Source organism: Zalophus californianus, chromosome 9 (genome assembly GCF_009762305.2).
Source record: "Zalophus californianus isolate mZalCal1 chromosome 9, mZalCal1.pri.v2, whole genome shotgun sequence".
Lineage (NCBI taxonomy): Eukaryota > Metazoa > Chordata > Mammalia > Carnivora > Otariidae > Zalophus > Zalophus californianus.
The window spans coordinates 127,848,894-127,867,869 of NC_045603.1; the positions used below are offsets into that span (position 1 = coordinate 127,848,894).

Here is an 18,976-nt window from a genome sequence, read left to right on the forward strand (position 1 = left end):
CTGAATAATATTCTACGGTCTGGATGTACCACAGTCCATTTATCCCTTCACTTACTGAAAGACATCTTGTTTGTTTCCAAGTTTTGGCAATCATAAGTAAAGCTGCTATAAACAATGTGCAGATTTTTGTGTGAATGTTAAATTTTCAGCTCATTTGAGTTAATACCAAGGAGCATGATTGCTGGATCGTATGGTAAGAGTATGTTTAGGCTTTATAAAAAATACAAACCAGACAAAAACAAAACGCAAAAAAAACCCTGCTAAATTGTCTTCCAAACTCACTGTATTATTTTGTATTCCCACCACCAAGTTCCTGTTGCTCCACATACTCAGTAGCATTTCGTGTTTTCAGTGTTTTGGATTTTGGCCACTCTAATAGATGAATAGCGATGTATAGTGGTATCCTGTTGTTGTTTTTAAAGATTTTATTTATTTATTTGACAGAGAGAGAGACAGCGAGAGAGGGAACACAAGCAGTGGGAGTGGGAGAGGGAGAAGCAGGCTTCCCGTGGAGCAGGGAGCCCGATGCGGGGCTCGATCCCAGCACCCTGGGATCATGGACCTGAGCCGAAGGCAGACGCTTAACGACTTGAGTCACCCAGGCGCCCCTCTTGTTGTTTTAACTTGCAATTCCTTTTTGATATACGATGTTGAACACCTCTTCATATAATTATTGGCCACTTGTGTATCTTCTTTGGTGACATGACTGTTCAGATCTTTTGTCCATTAAAAAAATTGAGCTGTTTGTTTTCTTATTGAGTTTTAAGAGTTCTTTACATATTTGGATGCCAGTCCTTTATCAAATATGTATTTTGCAAAGATTTTCCTCTCAATTTTTGCCTTACTTCATTCTCTGAACAGTGTCCACTGCAGAAAGTTTTTTTAATTTTAATGAAGTCCAATATATCAATTTTTTCTTTCATGGACCATGCTTTTGGTCCTTTATCTGAAAAGTCATCACCAAAACCAGTCACTTAGATTTTCTATTTTATCTCCTATGAGTTCTGTATATCTAAGTTTATAATTCATTTTGAGTTACTTTTTGTGAAAAGTGTATAGGTTCATTTTTTGCATTTGAGTATCCAGTTGTTTAAGCACCATTTGGTGAAAAGACTATTATTTATCCATTAAGTTGCCTTTTGCTACTTTGTCTAAGATGACTTGACTATATTTGTGTGGATTTACTTCTGGGCTCTCTATTCTTCGGTTAGGATTGCATTAAATCTATAGATCAAGTTGGAAAGAACTGACTTCTTGACATACTGTGTATTCCTACCCATATGCATGGACTGTCTCTCCATTCACTTAGATTTTCTTTGATCTCTATTTCAATTTTGGTGCTAACGTACATAGTATTATGTTTTTAATTTCAAATTCCCCTTGCTTATTGCTAGTTCCTAAAGAGTCAATTGACTTTTATATATTAACCTTGTATCTCGCAACCTTGCTATGACCACTTAGTTTCAGGTATTTTTTTGTTGTTGATTCTTTGAGATTTTCTACATAGACAGTCATGTCATCTGCAAACAAAGACTGTTTTATAACTTCCTTCTCAACCTGTTTATCTTTCCCCCCTTTTCTTGTCTTATTCCATTAGTTATGACTTCAAGTATGAGGTTGAATAGGTGTGGTGAGAGAGTACATTTTTGTCATGTTCCCAATCAATTAGGAAAGTATCTCGTTTCTCAACATTAAGTATAATGTTGAGTAGGTTTTTTAATAGATATTCTTTATAAAGTTAAGGAAGTTCCCCTCCATTCCTAGTTTTTGAGAGTTTTTACCATGAATAAGTGTCAGATTTTCTGCATCTATCAATATGCAGATGATTTTTCTTCTTTAGCCTGTTGATGTGATGGATTACATTAATTGATTTCAAATGTTGAACTAGCCTTGTGTAACTGGAATAAATCCCACTTGGTTGTGGTGTATCATTTTTTATTCATTGTTTGATTTGATTTGCTACTATTCTGTTGAGGAAGAATTGATTTTTGAGCAGCAGTAAAACATATATTATTTTACAATAATCCACATGGTTTTGTGCAGAAAGAAAATTTTTTTACATTCTTTGTATAGTAGAATTTGCAAAGGTTAATTGGGGCTATATAGTCAAGAATATAAAGTAATAGGATTGGGTTAAAAAATGATATCTACATATTTTTTCTATTTGTCCCCTCTCTCCATCTGCAGCATCTCTCACCAAATTGTGATACCCTCCCCTTCACTCTCTACCGCTCCAAATCACACTACCTTTTAGGAAAGCTCAGAAGGATTTCCAATTTTTCAGGGTAGATTAAACTAAAGATCAAATTAAAGAAGTATTTTTACCTGCTCACTCCTGAAACCAAACAAAAATGATAGTAAAGAAATAAAAAAATGCAAAGCCACAAAAGAGAGAGAGAGAGAGAGAGAGAGAGAGAAGGGAAAGAAACAACAGATAAGTATTATCAATGAAATTTTGGAAAATGGAAAACAGATGGTAGAGTGGAAATTTTCTTAGCAAGACAGGAGAAAGCTAAAAAAAAAACCACAACCAGACTTGTTGGCAATAGCATACCAACAAGAAGCAATCCAATTCACCTAAAAGAACCCTGGGAAGGCCTGGACATTAGAGGCACCAAATAAGACAGAAGGTGGGTGTGAGAATGGGATTAAAGTGTATAAAAAAATCTCTCCCATAATCCATAAACTCCTCTATCAACCCACAGAAGGGGTAAGAGGGTCACTGTATTTTTGGAGAAGTTTAACCCTACACTCTGGCCATGGACACTAGTCATTGTAGAGGAAGGCAATAAAGAAATGTCCCTGAAACATTTTTACATGGAAGTCTGCATAGTGAATGATACCATCCAAGGTCCCTTTTCCCACTATCATCTCCCAAGCGTATACCACGAACCACCACTGCACCACACCACCACCCTTCATCTACCCCTATCCTCCTGGAGAAAATGTGCAGAGACATTTGCATTTGGTGTTATTCCAATAAAACAACTATGTGTCTGACAATTACCCCACAGTGAAGCCCACCAGACAACAGCCCTATTCATACACATTAAGCTTCTAATTATTATTTTTTAATATCTATTTCTGTAGGTAAAAGGACAGCCCATGAGCACTAAACAATTGAGGAACACCTTTAATGTTGTTCTTTTTCAAGAATGCTTTGAATATTTTAAGTCCCTTGCAATTCTACCAAAATACAATTGGCTAGTTAATTTCTACAAAAACGCCTGGTTGGATGGAAATCGATTTGGGGAGAAGTGACACACTGGCAATATTGGGTCCTCCAACTCTTCAACATGTATCTCTCCATTTCTGGAGATATTTTTTATTTTTTTCTCAAAGGTATTTTGTAGTTTCCAGGAGAGGGGTCTTGTATATCTTTTGCTAAATTCTTCCTAAATGTTGTTAAATTTGACATTTCTGTAAATGGAATTTAAAATTGTCATTTCCAAGGTGCCTGGTGGCTCAGTTGGTTAAGCGTCTGACTCTTGATTTTAGCTCAGGTCATGATCTCAGGGTCATGGGATCGAGCCCCATATCTCAGCTCCTTGCTCAGCTCAGAGTCTGCTTAGGATTCTCTCCCTCTTTCTCTGCCCTTCCCCCACTGCTTGTGCATGCGCTCTCTCCCTCAAAAAAATTTATTTTCATTTCCAATTGTTTGCTGCTAGTATATAAAGTTAAAATTGATTTTTGAATTGTAAATTCGTATATTGCAACCTTGCTAAATTCTCATCTTTTTTTGTGGATTCCTTAGGATTGTCTACGTCAACAGTCCACGATTTAGACTAATTGATACACCTGTGTAATCCACACTCCATCAAGATACAGAACATCTACCTACCCCGCAAATATCCCTTGTGTCCCTTCCTAGTTAATCCCACCAGAGGCAGTAATTGTTCTGAGTTTTTTCCATCATGAAGTAGTTCTGCCTCCTCTAAAGCTTTGCATAAATGGAATCATACAGTATGTACTCCAGTTTTGTTCACTCAGCATAATGTCTATGAAATTCACCCATACTGTTACATGTATAAATAGTACATTTTGATCACTGAGTAATATTACACTGTATGATTATATCAAAATTTTAAAATCCATTTTCCTACCGATAGATCTTTTGTTCCAGATTTTAGCTATTAGGAAGAAAGCTGCGACAAGTATTCCTGTCCAACTATCTGTGTTGGCATACATTTTCATTTCTCTTGGGTATATATCTAGCAGTGGGATTGCTGGCTCAAAGGAAGGGATAACTTTATAAGAAACTACCAAACCTTTCCAATGTGATTTTATAATTTTACATTACACCAGCAATTTATGAGACTGCTTTTCACCCTCCTCTCAACATTTCTATCATCCTTTCTAATTTATTTTAACCATTCTAATGGTGTCTCGTGGGTTTTGTTCCTACGTGGGTATTTGTTTATTTTGGAAACAATCTCAAACTTTCAGAAAAGTTACAGGTACAGTGCAAAGTACTTTTCCTCCTAAACCAGTTGAGAGAAGTTGCTAATATCATGTTCCTTACTCTCAAATACTTTAGTGTATATTTCCTAAAGACAAGGATAGTCTCCTGCATAATCACAACACCATCAACAAAGTGAGGAAATTAACATTAATACAGTACTATTTAATTCTTCTACCACATTTAAGTTTCACCAATTGTTCCAGTAACGATCTTAATAGCAAAAGGAGCCGGTCCAGGATAATACACTGCATTTACTTGTCACGTTTCTTTTGTTTCTTTCTATCTGGAATAGCTCCTTGGTCTTTTCTTGATTTTCATGACCTTGACAATTTTCTGAAGATTACAGAACAGTTATTTTGTATAATGTCCTTCAATTTGGGTTTCTCTGCTGTTTCCTCACTATTAGATTCAGCTTATGAATCTTCAACAGGAGTTATCGCAGAAGTGATGTTTTGTGTGTTCTTCTTGTTACGTTCTAGCGGTGGTTCTGATTTCAGTTTGTCCCATTACTAGGGATGTTGCCTTGGTTCATTTGATTAAGATGGTGTCTGCCAGGCTTCTCCCACTATCAAGTTACTTTTTCCCTTTGTAATCAATAAGTGCTTCACGAGGAGGTAATTTAAGACTATATAGATATCTATTCCTTCACCTAACTTTCAATTTATTCACATATTTACTCAGAGCAAGTGTGGACTCATGGATTCTTGTTTTATTCAACAGCTTACAATTTGTTACTATTATTTATTTTGAAGTCATAGTGTTCCAGATTTCACCAGTGGGAAGCCCAGTCAAGCTGGATTCTATGGCCTTTGACAGATCACCATCATTCCTCAAGACTTCCTTACTTTAGGGCACAAAATGTTCCAGGCTCATTTTGTACATTCCCTACTCCAGTCCTCAAATCAGTCATTTCTCAGCAAAAAGCCTTGGTTCTTTTACATTGAGAAGCATTTTCAGGAATCAAGACTGGGCCTCTAAATACACTCATAGTTGATGTTTTCAAACCTTGTCAGCGGTCGCAGCTAGCAATAATATCGTTGTGTATATCTACAGATACCCACATATACATACATATTCATGGACATAAACACAGGTATATATGCATATACATACACATATTATATCCATACTTACGTATTTACTTACATAAGTGAATTCCAACATGACTAGTTCATTCTACTTTCTACATGTATAACTCCCTTCTCTGACAGTAAGAAACCTAGCTCCCATGATCATTAATATACATTAATAATACACTCAATTTGTTTTCTGGTTGTTCACTTCATTCTTTTTTCCTCTCTTCTTTCCTTCTTTTGGGTTACTTGAATACTTCATAGTATTCCATTTTGATTTCTCTGTTAGCTTTTTAGCTACATATCTTGCATTATTTTTAGCAGTTACTCCAAGGATTTCAATTTACATCTTTATATTACCACAATCTACTTAGAGTTTATTCTGTACTGCTTCACATAAAATATAGCAACCTTTGAATATCATAGTTTTATTTACCACTCTTTCAACTTGGTGAGATTTTTGTCATATGTATTATATGTACTTATGTTATAAACCCCACAATACTGTGTTATAAGCTGCATTATGCAATCATATGCTTTTTCAAGAAATTAAGAAAGTGTGTACATGCGGCGCCTGGCTGGCTCAGTTGGTGGAGCATGTAACTCTTGATCTCAGGGTTATGATTTCAAGCCCCACTTTGGGTACAGAGATTACTTAAAAATAAAATCTTAAAAAAAAAGAAAAGAAAATGTGTACATTTTCTCATGTTTACCCAAATACTTACCATTTCCTGTGCTCTTTATTCCTTCCATTGAATCCAAGTTATCATCTGGTGTCATTCATCTCCCACTTGAAGAAGTCCCTTAAGTATTTCTTACAGCACAACACACCGATTCTTAGCTTTAGTCCTTCTGAAAACATCTTTATTTTTCTTCATTTTTGAAAGATAATCCGGTAGCATATAGAAGCTGGGTTGACAGCTTTACTTCTTTCAGTACTTAAAGGTGTTATTCAATCGTCATCATGGGTTGGGTTTCCTAGGAGGTAGAAATTTAGCCAGCAGAACGTTTATTAAGGAGTCTCTTTGGTATCAAAACCTGTGGAAAGGAGACAGAAGCAAGAGTAGTCAGAAGGAAAAACTGAGCTCTGATGCATGTCCTATAGTAGCCTCAGCCAATGCCTGGGGGAGATCTGGAGCAAGAACGGCCCTTCAGATTTGTCTTGCATCGGGCCAAGAAGGTCAGGTCCCGATCAACCCCTGGCTGTAGGTATCCCAGGAAGAGGCTTGATCTTAAGTGAGTCAGTGCTCTACAGCTGAGGCAATCCCCCCGAAAGGGGCTGAAAACAGAAGGCTGTCTGCTGATGGCACTCCTCCTAGCTGGGGCAATGGGTTTCCCACTAATGTGAGCTGGGTGTGTATCACAGACTTCTGGTCTCCCCTGTTTCTCAGGAGAAGTCTGCCTTATTTGTATATTCTCCTGGCTCCTTCTTCTTTGTCTTTAGATGCCAACAGTCGGTCACGTGCCTAGTATTGTTTTCTTCGTATTTACTCTGCGTGTGCTTCACTGACCTTGGATCCATTAGTGTTTTTACCAAATGGCTAAGTTTTCAGCCATTATTTCTTCAAATATTTTTTCTTCCCTACTCTCTTGGCTCCTTCTAGTATTCCAATCACATGTATTAGACTGCTTGGATTTCAGAAACCATAGCTCTCTGAAAATCTATTCATATTTCTTCTATCTTTTCTCCCTTTTCTTGAATCTGAACAATTCCCATTTATCTGCTTTCAAATTCACCGATTCTTGTGCATTCTCCAATCTGCCATTAAGCAGATCTAGTAACTTTTTCATTTTTAGTTGCTGTATTTTTCACCTAGAATTTTCATTTGAGTCTGCTATAGACTGAATGTGTCTCTCCCTGCCATTCACATGTTGAAATCCTAACCCCCAGTGTGATGGCATTAGGGCGTGGGGCCCCTGAGAGGTAATGAGGTCATGAGGTGGAGTCTTCGTGAATGGTATTAGTGCCCTCCTACAAGAAGCCCCAGGGAGCTCCCTTACTCTTTCTGTCACGCAAGGACACAGGAGAAGGTGACCATCTATGAACCAGGAAGCAGGACGTCACCAGAGACCAGATCTGTTGGTGCCTTGATCCTGGACTGCCCGGCTTCCAGAACTGTGAGAAATAAATGTTTGTTATTTAAGCCACCCAGGCTATGGGGTTTTTGTTAGAGCAGCGCAAACACATGAAAATGGACTTTTCATTCTATTTTGGGGCTGTTTCTCCATCTGTTCATTCACCAAGACTACATTTTCCTGTAAGTCCTTATGCATATTTATAATAGCTGCTTTAAAGTCTCTGTCTACTATGTACCACGTAAGGTTTGGTTTTCCTTGATTGTTTTCTCCTTCTTGCATATGGGTCATATTTTCCCGTTTCTTTACACATTTGGTCATTTTTATTGTATACTAGACATTAGGAATTATACATTGTAGAAATTCTGGATTCTATTATATTGCTCAGAAGAGTGCAATTTTTGTTCTAATAGGGAATTAAATTGGCTGGACTCAAATTCCTAAGTCTGTCTCCTCTGTTTTTGGGTGACAGCTGAAATATCTGCTCAATTCTTTCAGTTTCTAGCGGTCACTTTTTCTCTGTATTCTATGTGGTCTCTCCTACTGATTCTTATTTCAGCGGCTGGACAAGAATTTGAGCAGTTTATATGCAGATTTGGGGTTCACCATCTCTATGACCCCCTCCCTCCTCGGATACGCCCTCCCAGCTCCCCAGTTGCTCTTCCAGTCCTGAACTCTATACTCTGATACCAGTATTCAGGAGGCTTCATTCTGAGCCACATAATGGATTGGCGAACAACTGTGAGGAAAACTCCAAATCAAAAATCACAATGGTGTAATTCCAATCTTTTAAAGGTAGACTCCTCTCCAATACCTGCCTGCATCTAGTCTCTGTCAAATATCTTCAAATAGTTGGTTTTTAATATTCCCATCCAGACTCTATCATTGTTATCTGTGGGAAGCACAGATAGCCTGACCGAGCTACACTACCATTACTTGAAGTCAAATTTCCCCATATTACTATTGTTCTCCATACTGGAATCATACCTAAATCCTGATTTGTCTATGTCAGTGTTGTAATTCATTTGCTTTGCATTGGTGCTATGTTTAGGAAGGGTCATAGATCAGTCTGGAAACCCGAAGCTACTCTTTGCTGTCTAGCTATAAAGGGCTTTAATACAGGGAATTGGTGGCTTATCCCAAAAAAAGCCTTAAGGGAGCGATGGTTAGAGAAACCGCTACTGACCTCAACTTGGAGTGCTCAAGCAGGTGGTTTTCAAAACTCGCCTTGAAGTTTCCACAATTCTGGCTGCAAATGACTGGAGAATAATGAACTCTCCGTTACTTTGGTTCAAGGATGCCTCTCATCAGTACACTCCAGCCTGGGACCATACAACAAAGGGGAATCTAGCAAATGTAGCTCCTGGCTTCTCTTCAAAGCAAAGGAGACTTTAGAAGCAGTGGTGGTGATGCCAAGTTGATCACAGGTAATTCAAACAGGGCATGTGACCCAAATTAGCCAAAGGCACAGGAGGGAAAGGGAGCTGCAGAGCTTCTGGAAAAAAATTATTTGCTGATAAACTAAAAACGAAACGAAACAAAACAAAACAAACCCAAAGACTCACAAGAACAATGGTCCTTCTTCTTACAATGGAGTTTTTTCATGTGATTCTTGGAACAGAGGCATTGATCTTATGATCGTGATGAGGAGCCAGCTGAGATGGAAGCAAATATGGTGTCTGAAGCCTGTCCAGCCTGGACTTCCTGTTGTGAGAATAAGTGTTATTATTTAAGATATTTTCAAATTGGTTTATTTTGTTACTTGCAGCAGATGTGGCCCCTTATTTAGATCATAGAGGTAAATCCCAGAAGAAACATTTAAAGGGGTGAAAGTGGTAGCCTTTAAGGAGTAAGACTGGGGTAATGGGATGTGGTACAGTGCACATTGGCTTTTATTCTATGTCTTATGCTATTTAACATTGTGAAGAAGATACATGCACTACTTGGATAAAAAAAAATTAATTAGAAAAGAGACAATCTGACAACTCCTCTCCCTCTCCACATCACAGTTTTCATGATTAACTCTGATTTTAGCACAAAAGGAAATGGCAGCGAAACACAACAGTTCTTCCCTGCTTTTATTTCAGGTGATCATCACTTCTAGTTGCCTATTGAAGAATCCCATCCTCATCCCCCTCAATCTACTGTCTCCCACTAAAATTATCATTCCAAAGGGCAAATATGATCACATCTCTCTCCTGCTTAAAACCCCTAATTGGCTTCATTTTGCCTCTACAGGATAAAATGCAAATTCCATAATACGGCATCCAAGACTCTTCATGATCTGGGCCCTCACATTCTCTAATGTATATACTCCAGCTATTTTGAAAATCTTGCTTTTCTCCACACTCAGACATCCATTCTTTTGAAGTTTCTTTCGTTTGGAACATCCTTCCTAAATAATCCACTTTCAGCTCCCTGTCTGTGAAGATTTCTTACTCCTGCAGTTCTCCTATAGTCTCTTCTTCCAGATGCATTGTAGATACCTATAGCCTCCATCAGCACAAATTATATTGCAGCTCAAAAACCACCTACTAGTAAGTTTGAAATCCAGAAAATCTCTTAAAACTGAAATATTTTTTGGTAACTCATTTGGTGACAAAACCTGAATGGAACTACTTACATTTATAGTCTCAATGTATTCCAATTTGTATTAATATTCACTAATTTTGCTGCAGAAATATTAATGGGTTTCATTGCAGAGTGAAGCCTCAGACCCCACTGGCACCATTCCGAAAATGGCACTTCGACATGTCTCGTCCCACAAGTTCTTCTAGAACTTTTACCACTTATCAAGAGGAGAGGTCTATTTCCTCTCCTCCCCTTGAAAATGGGAGTGATTTTATGACTAAAAGTAGTGGAGGTGATACTGCTTGACTTCCAAGGCTAGGTCATAAAAGGTGATATGGCTTCTGCCTATTTTCCTTTCCTCTCTCAAAATGCTTGCCCTTGGAACTCAGCCACCATGTTGTGAGGAAGCTCAGCCACATAGTGAGGCCACCTGTAGCTGTTCCAGACCACAACCCCAGTCAAGATCTCAATTCCCAGTATTCATCAATGACCAACCAGTATCAACTACCAGTAATGAGAATGAGTTGATAAACTGCAGATGATACCCAGTCTTGGCACTCAAGTGCCCCCACTTGTTGGCTGAGTGAAGCAAGGACAAGCTGATGCCAAGCCTTGCCCCAAACATAGATTTATGAGAAAGACAAATGTTTTTGTTTTAAGGCACAAAATTTTAGGTAATGTTCTGCAGCCACAGTGATTGGAATCTCCTCCTATTGCCTTATAAAAATGTGAAATATTCTGAATTCTAAAACCCATCAAAGGTTTCAGATAAGATCTGCATACTAAAATCATGTTTGTATATCTACTTTTCTATAGAATTACAAGTTCTTTGAGGACAAGAACTTAGTTTTCCTTTTTTTTTTTTTTTCTTGGTATTCTCAGAGCTACCATTTAAGATTGGGTAGGTTCTCAAGGCCTGTCTATTGAATTAATGTTGAATGTATAGGTGAATGAAAAAATAAACACAGGTCCAAACAGTTATTTTGAAATAGTTTTTCAGTAGATTATACTTTTATTCAACTCAATCCATTCCTCAAAAATAACTTAGATTACCTTATTTTTATAATTTTTTTCAGTTTATGAACTATACAAAAAGTTTCATCAATTTTCCTATGTTGTTTTTATCCATAAGTGTTATCTTTTTTTTAAAGTTCTTTTTTTTTTAAGATTTATTTTAGAGAGAGAGCGAGCGAGCATGCACGTGAGCAGGGCCAGGGGGAGGAGGAGAGGGAGAGAGAATCTCAAGCAGACTCCCTGCTGAATGCAGAACCCAATACAGGGCTCAATCCCACGACCCTGAGATCATGACTGAAACCAAGAGTCAGACGCTTAACCCACTGAGCAACTCAGGCGTCCCCAGAAGTGTTATCTATTATGATTATGTACTTTATCCATCAAAGTGTGTTCCAAATTAGCCTTGGCTGTTTCCAAAAGTCAAATGCATCCTTAAGGATGAAGATTTCGCATTACTGAAGATAATTTACTTTGATATCTTTATTATCAATATCAAATTACTTTATTTGACATAGACTCTGAAGGTTATGCCAAAACAGGAGATCCCAATGTTTTTGAACAATGCAGTGTTCAAACGCAATGCAATGTGTGGAAATGATGCACAGATGCAAGGATTGCTGCATCCATGTTGACAACTATGGAAGAAAAATACATTAATTTGGAGTGTAAGTTCTATCTTGCATTACCAAAGTATAAGTTTATTTCTCTCCTGCTCATATGTCACATATACATCATGTCACACATGTACTTAACTACACGAGGAAAGGTGATAAAGGTAGAGAGAAAATCCATAATGTCATAAAGACATGAATAGATAGCATTGATTTATTTTTTAATGTTCCTGTCGGGAATAACGGTTTCAGCCCCTCCCAGGTAATGGTATAATGATGAAATCATGAGGTACGAGTTTTACAGTTTTGCTGCCCAACAACTGTCTGATCAGAATTTACTGGATCCTTACTGCCCTGCTTTGTCCTCCCTCCCCATGTTGTGTAAATGGCAGAAGCTGGGGTACATGCAGGTGTATTTCAGGACCATTCCCGTTCAGAGGAAATCTCTGTGAAAGCAAGAGCCATTAGACAAAAATAATATTAACCGCAGTCTCTCAAAAAATGCCAAGAGGGGGACGAATCTTACAACCTACGGCACAACTTCCAATCTTTGCTTTCTCCTCTCTGGTGTTTCATGGAGTCCGGCAGGAACACTGCCTGCAGACCTCCTTCTTTCCTGTCATATTCCTCTAAAATCCCCCTTTCTCACTCTCTCTCCCATGCCCCCTTCCACACACAGGGCACCCTATTCTTCTTCAGCCTACTCCTCTCACCTTCTCCATCTGTTATTTTCTCATCGTGCTGCTTCCTGAGATCAATTGGACTGGCCTTGGCTGTATTAATACCCTTCCTCATGCATTAACCTGGTCCCAATGCAATCCTGGGACCAGGGACAGAGCGCAGATGAAAAGAAACTCTCTTTTTCAAGGTGAGGAGGGGGAGAGGCTGTGAATCCTGAAATATGAATCTTTTCCCTTGTCATACCGACATCGTACAGGCAGAATTCCATTTCACTAAACAGAAATAGTATGATGAGTAACCTCAGCCAGATACACTGTGAGGACAGCATAAAGTACAGCATAACCCACCTATGGACTCTAGATGAGCAGTTCAAGGACCACATCTTCACCAGCATATATTGCTGCAGACCTGCTGGGGTCTGGATAAATTGATATTGATTTAAATGGATGTGTAAACAGTGTCATGAGGAACTATCTCATCCCTGGGGCTACCTTATTGCTGGGGTCCCTCTCCTTTCACCGAATATGTCAGGTATCACTTTTCTAGGCTTCCAAGAGAGTTTAAAGACCCAGAAATTACCAAAGACCTGATAATAAAAGCCAAGTATCCACTCCTATTTCCCCTTCCCCCACCTTTGGACTCTGAACCCCAGAAATTCTGGGGCTTGAAGGGTGGAGATGCTGCAAAGCAGAAATTCCCATTTATGATTACGAAATAAAACACAGTACACTGAATTTCACATAGAGAATGAATAATTTCTTAGTATGAGTAGGTCCCAAATATGGCATGGGGTATACTTATACTTTAAAGAAAAGCATTCATTCTTTATGTGAAGTTCAAATTTAACTGAGCATTCCTGTTTCAATTATCCCTGGAGATCTGGTAACCCAAATTCAGGACAATCAATGAAAAGAATATCAACCAGGAATGAATACGTTAGGCTTAAAAATGGGTATTCTTAGGTAGATACTTTCTCTTGACTTGCCCATTAAAAATATACCTAGAAGGGCGCCTGGGTGGCTCAGTCGGTTAAGCAGCTGCCTTTGGCTCAGGTCATGATCCCAGGGTCTTGGGATGGAGTCCCACATCAGTCTCTCTGCTCAGCAGGGAGTCTGCTTCTCCCTCTGCCCCTCCCCCCTGCTCATGCATACTCTCCCTCCCCCCCCCAACAAAAATACATACATACATACATACATAATCTTTTTTAAAAAGTACCTAAAACATCATAATATCAAAAAAAAAAGCTGTCTCTGAAAACAAAAGGATCAGATATAGTCTGGAGTAGTAAGATGCTTAAGTAGCTAGAAATGTTTTATTGGTGTACTAGAGTTAGAGACTAAGTCAGTTTGTCCTTAAAGCATATGATGCTGTAGCCATGTGATAATTTACTTGTCAGCACAACTTGTAGGGATGAGCTCAAAGTCTCCTCTCAGTTTCTGGAAAGGGAGATGGGAATTGCAAAGCAAACTGCTTGTAGGAACATATAAAAATCTAGAGGAAATCTGCATTGCCCAACTGAGAAGACAAAGAGATCAAAGACACTACAGTAAAATGTAACCATGATCACCTGGAAAACTTAGGCGTGAAGGGTAGGCATCGGCCAAAGTGCTCAAAAGCTCATGATGTTTTTGTCTTAAAAAACGCTAATACAGATTGAGTCCAAAAGTGAAAACTTTCAGAGATAAACACAGTCTAATCTGGTTTATTCTCACTTGCTCATCCCCATAAGAAAAGAAAAAGCAGTCTCAGCTTAATTCTTCAGAGATTGAAACTAGTGTCTTATAGCTTCACGGGGGTTGATCATTACTTTCAAAGCAAATACGGAATACATTTACATCTTATTTAAAACGTAATTATAAATTACTTCAATGAAATTAGCAAAATTTACTAGAATGGTATAACGTATTTACATGGATTATTAATTACTAATAATCAATTTATGAAACCAGATGTACCAGATCACTTAAGTTCTATAGCAGACATCCAGTTTACTTGTTTTGCTTTGCTTCTTTAAAAACTACATGTCCCCGCAAAGACACAGATCTCATTCAAACGTTCTTAAGCAAAGATTCAAATACTCAGGATGCTGCAGAGACAATGAGAGGCCCTTGGTTGACCCCGTCCTCGGAGTGGACTGGGGCTGCACTAGTTCTGGGGACAACTGGGGGCTCATAGGAGGTTGGGCTCAATGAGGTGATTCAGCCCACATGAAAACAGAGCAAGCCTCCCCCGCCAGCCCCCCTCCCCCCCGCCCCCGCCCGGAGAACACAGCAGCGGATCAAGGAGAGGCACTCAGGGTATGAGTGAAAGAGGGTAAGGTTTAAGTGAAGGCTCAGACAACAGGTAAGAGACTGTCCTGCAAGGTCTCCTCTAACAAAGTCCAAAACTTAGGCTATTTTGCTGAAATACGACTTGAGAGCTGTGATGGTTATTTTTATGCATCAAACTGACTGGGACATAGGCGCTCAAATCAAATGTCGTTTCTGGGTGTGCCTGTGAAGGTGTTCCCAAATGAAATGAGCACTTGACTAGGGGCCCCGGTAAAGTAGATCGCCCTCCCCAAGTGGGTGGGCATTATCCAAACCCTTGAGGGTCTGAAGAAAACAATAAGGCAGAGGAAGGAGGAATTCGCCCCTTTGGCTTCCTCCCTGCCTGCTTGAGCTGGGACTGACTGAGTCCTCTCCTGCCCTTGGACTGAGAGTTACAGCCTCGGCCCCTCTGGTTCTTTGGCTTTCAGACTCGGACTGAGCTACACCACTGTCCTGCCTGGGTCTCCAGCTTCCAGAATCAGACTGTGGGACTCCTTAGCCCCTGGGTTAATTCCTCAAAGGAATCTCTCTATCTGTGTCTTTATCTATGTCCCCTATTGATTCTGTTTCTCTGGAGAGCCCTGATTAATATAAGAGTAAAAACAAGGCCATTGAACATCACGGAGGGAAATAAACTTAGACCCACCCAACCTAGCGACCTCTTCCTGCACATCTCCTCGCCCCAGCCCCTAATTTGAATTCCATTTCCCAGTGTGCCTTCGGTGTTTTAGAAGTGATGGCCCATGTAAAGACAGCGGCTCTTTCTCCTTTTAGCAGCTTTCCAAACTGTACACTCACTGAAGGCAGGCGCAGTTTCCCAGAGGCCTGTATTTCCCACATGGCCTAAAACCTAGAAGCAAGGGTTTTGCACATAGGTAGGAGTTTCAGTGAATTAATGAATGCAATCTCCAAATGGCTAACATTTAAAAACACTAACTAGTATTGTATTATTAATCTCAAAAACAAAACCAAACCAGACCACCCAGAGAGCATCCTACCTTTACGGCTCTCCCCCAGACTCCTTGAGAAGGAGACAGAGCACAAGGTCAGGGGGCGTGAAGGGCAGACTGCATTCTCCCGAGCTGTGGGTTTGGCACCCTTTACCAGCATTAAATTAGCCATAAGAAAAATGAATGACAGTCCTGTCAGCATGCTATACACTTTGGGGAAAAGAACAAATGAAATCATATTGACAAAATACGTCTCCTTTTTCTCTAGAATTGTTCATTTGATCTTTATCCCAAAGCTTCTTTAACATGATTAACCAAAGACTGAAAACTGAAGATATGAGATACACAAAAGCTTATTAGATTATCTAGTCCATTTTTTAGGCCACATGTACAATTACGTGTTCCCTATAGAAATATTTTCTAGAACTTTGTCTGCCCCTTTCCCAGTAGACTTCTCTGAATGTCTTAAAGTCTTTTCTGGGGAGCGTGTTCCAGTTAGGCTCATCTTAGACACCTGACAGTTTTTCTGAAGCTTCTATTTCAATTTGTCTTATTTAAATTTTGCCCCATTACTCCTACTTAGACCCTTTTCCCGTCACCATATTGTAGATAGTTTTCATATTCCTTTTTAGGCATAATTTAACCATTCTTCACACATTAACTTGGGTAGACAGTATATGGTATAAATTACACAAAACAGCGATGTGTGAAGACATTCTGTGGTGAATAAATTAAAGCATTAATTTCAGACATATCAAACTAACACTTTTTAAATTTGTGGTTCCTATAATTTTCAGACCTGCTTCTAAAGTCTCTGCAGGGGGGAATTAAATGGAAGAGATTAGTCTAAAACTTCTCCTTTCATTTCATAGGGTTGGAGATCAGCCATTCCCATGAATATTTAAGAGAGAAAGAATTTTTTTTTTAAAGAATTTAACACAAAGGTCCTAGTCAGATTTAAGGAGATGTACCATTCAGACATACAGGTGAAAAAGATTAGGTTTAGCAAACTCCCTAGACATCGTCACCAACAATCTGGCAGTTAAGAGAGAATTAAGGAAGAGGGCATTATTGCCCACAGAGTATATGTGAAACTGGGTACAATGAATCTGAATTGACTGAATAAGTGCATGTGTTTATAGTATGCAGATTAAAAAAAAAGAGAGAACCTAACTCCAATTTAACCAAAATTCCTCTGTGAGAGCACAGGCTCTCCTGGGATCCTAGGGTCTCTGGTTTCCAGAACTGATACAGAATCACTGAATGGACAAGGATCTGGCACCAAAACATACGCACACAGTCCCTTTGAAGTAGTGAGACTTGAGAAGAATCAAGTTTATCCCCGCTCTCAGTTTTAATTTTCACCGTAGTATTTACCACATTTACATTATTTTTTAGTTTGTTTCTTGTCTGTCTCCTCTGGCCCTTACCTAGAATCTAAGCTCCATGAGGACAGAAATTGTATGTTTTTGTCTTGTTCACTTCTGTATTCCCAGTGCCTAGAACACTGTCTGACCCACAGCAGGCAGTTAAGGATTGGTTAAAGGAAGTCACTTATTTGGCACTGATTTCTCCGTTTACAGAGTCAGACAGAAAAATAGCATGCATATGTCTTGGCTAAAAAGAACTAGATCAAAAAAAAACTCTTCTCCTATGGGAAGAAGTTTTTTAAATTCTTGAGGGTAGGCTTTGAGATAGTATTATTCCTTAAAATATAAACTAGGAAGTGTCTCAGATCTGACCATGTAATCCAAGGTGCAAAAGATGAGGCTCCATGAGGGCAGACGCAGTGCCACATTGTTCTCTCTGTATCAGCTTCCGACACAGACCTGGAACGAGGAATAAATAAGATCGGTTGGAATAGTTGATACAGACTATGCTAGCCACTGGTCTAAGCAGTCACATGCATTAATTCATTTACTTTTTACAATAGTTCTACCTGAGGACACAATTATTATCCGCAGGTTCTCAAAGAACATAAAGCGTAAGAGAATAAGTAACTGCCGGTTATCAATGTACTGTTTCTCAGCTCCAAACCCACCCTCCTTTGCCCGGTTTTGTGAGCTGGGACCGGCCAAATATTGCGTCAACAGAGGGCACCAGAGGGACACTGCAAGGCTGCAGCCCCAGGAAGACCCTCCCCTGCAGGCCCCAGCCCTCCATGTTTGTTCTTCGGCAGGAGAAACCAGAAGGCCACTTGGAGGAGTCCCAGCTGTACCTTGGGCCACGCTGTCCTCCCTGGCTGCTTCTGCAGCAAAGCTTTGGCCCTACCTTCTGGAAAGTCTTTTCCCACCAGCAGGCTGCATGTTCCTGAGGTACCCACAGCTTCTCTGAAGAGGACTGACTCCCAGCCTGGCCCTTAGTTCCTTTATTGTCTCCTCTCCTCAGCCAAGAGGTAGTGGTTGGCACACACTTTTTACTCCTGTAAGTAGCTAGCCCTTTCTACTAGTTAACAATTCTTTATTAAATTGTCTCTGGATAGAGTGCTGGAAGGGTACTCTATTATTTCAGACCCCAAGTAGTCCAAGAACATACCACTAGGAAACAATCAAGCTGGGCTTCAAACCCAAAAAGTCTGATACCAGAGGGACACTCCAAACTATGATGCTACACTGTCTCCAATGTTTGGGATAGAATCCACGTTAACTCCCCCCCCAGCCTGGACCCACTGAGGCCGCAAAAATGAGAATCGCAATCCAGGAGTAAAGTATTGAATTGCATCTCCTCAAGTATAACATGGATTAATACTACACGACCCTAATCTTAATATTTCAAATCCCTTTTTTTTAAGATTTTATTTATTTATTTATTTGTCAGAGAGAGAGAGAGAGAAAGCACAGCAGGGGGAGCGGCAGGCAGAGGGAGAAGAAGGCTCCCCGCCGAGCTAGGAGCCTGATGCGGAACTTGATTTCAGGGTCCTGGGATCATGATCATGACCTGAGCTGAAGGCAGACACTTAACTGACTGAGCCACCCAGGTGCCCCTCAAATCCCTTTTACATGCAGAATTTCACCACCAAACAAGTATGGAATTGATAAGGCGTATATTACTATTCCTATAAAGAAACTGAAGCCCACAGATGTTAAAATTACACAAGTAGTTACACTCAAGTCTTCCAACTCCCAGCCAGAACTTTGTCTATAATATTGCCATCTTGCCTTGAGTTTTAGTTACTCTGGAGTGAATTGGACTATGAGATTGAATAATGGATCCCCAAAAGATCCATGTC

At 39.6% G+C, this 18,976-nt stretch overlaps 1 protein-coding gene across 7 annotated transcripts in view; it reads right to left on the minus strand.

Moving 5' to 3' along the window:
* Window positions 1-18,976, minus strand: part of PRPF18 (pre-mRNA processing factor 18) — a 103,851-nt gene that overhangs the window by 75,220 nt on the left and 9,655 nt on the right. For 3 of the 7 annotated variants that reach the window (XM_027592104.2, XM_035729130.1, XM_027592110.2), the window contains 5 exons: window positions 17,490-17,576; window positions 9,177-9,315; window positions 8,798-8,933; window positions 7,537-7,651; window positions 6,261-6,573 (listed from right to left, as the gene is read on the minus strand). In XM_027592104.2, coding sequence (XP_027447905.1) covers window positions 6,261-6,315 — 55 coding nt within the window. In that variant the 5' untranslated portion in view covers window positions 6,316-6,573; window positions 7,537-7,651; window positions 8,798-8,933; window positions 9,177-9,315; window positions 17,490-17,576. Of the gene's footprint in view, window positions 1-6,260; window positions 6,574-7,536; window positions 7,652-8,797; window positions 8,934-9,176; window positions 9,807-17,489; window positions 17,577-18,976 lie in introns of those variants that run through there. The other 4 variants (XM_027592107.2, XM_027592108.2, XM_027592106.2 and 1 more) reach the window with 4 other exon arrangements.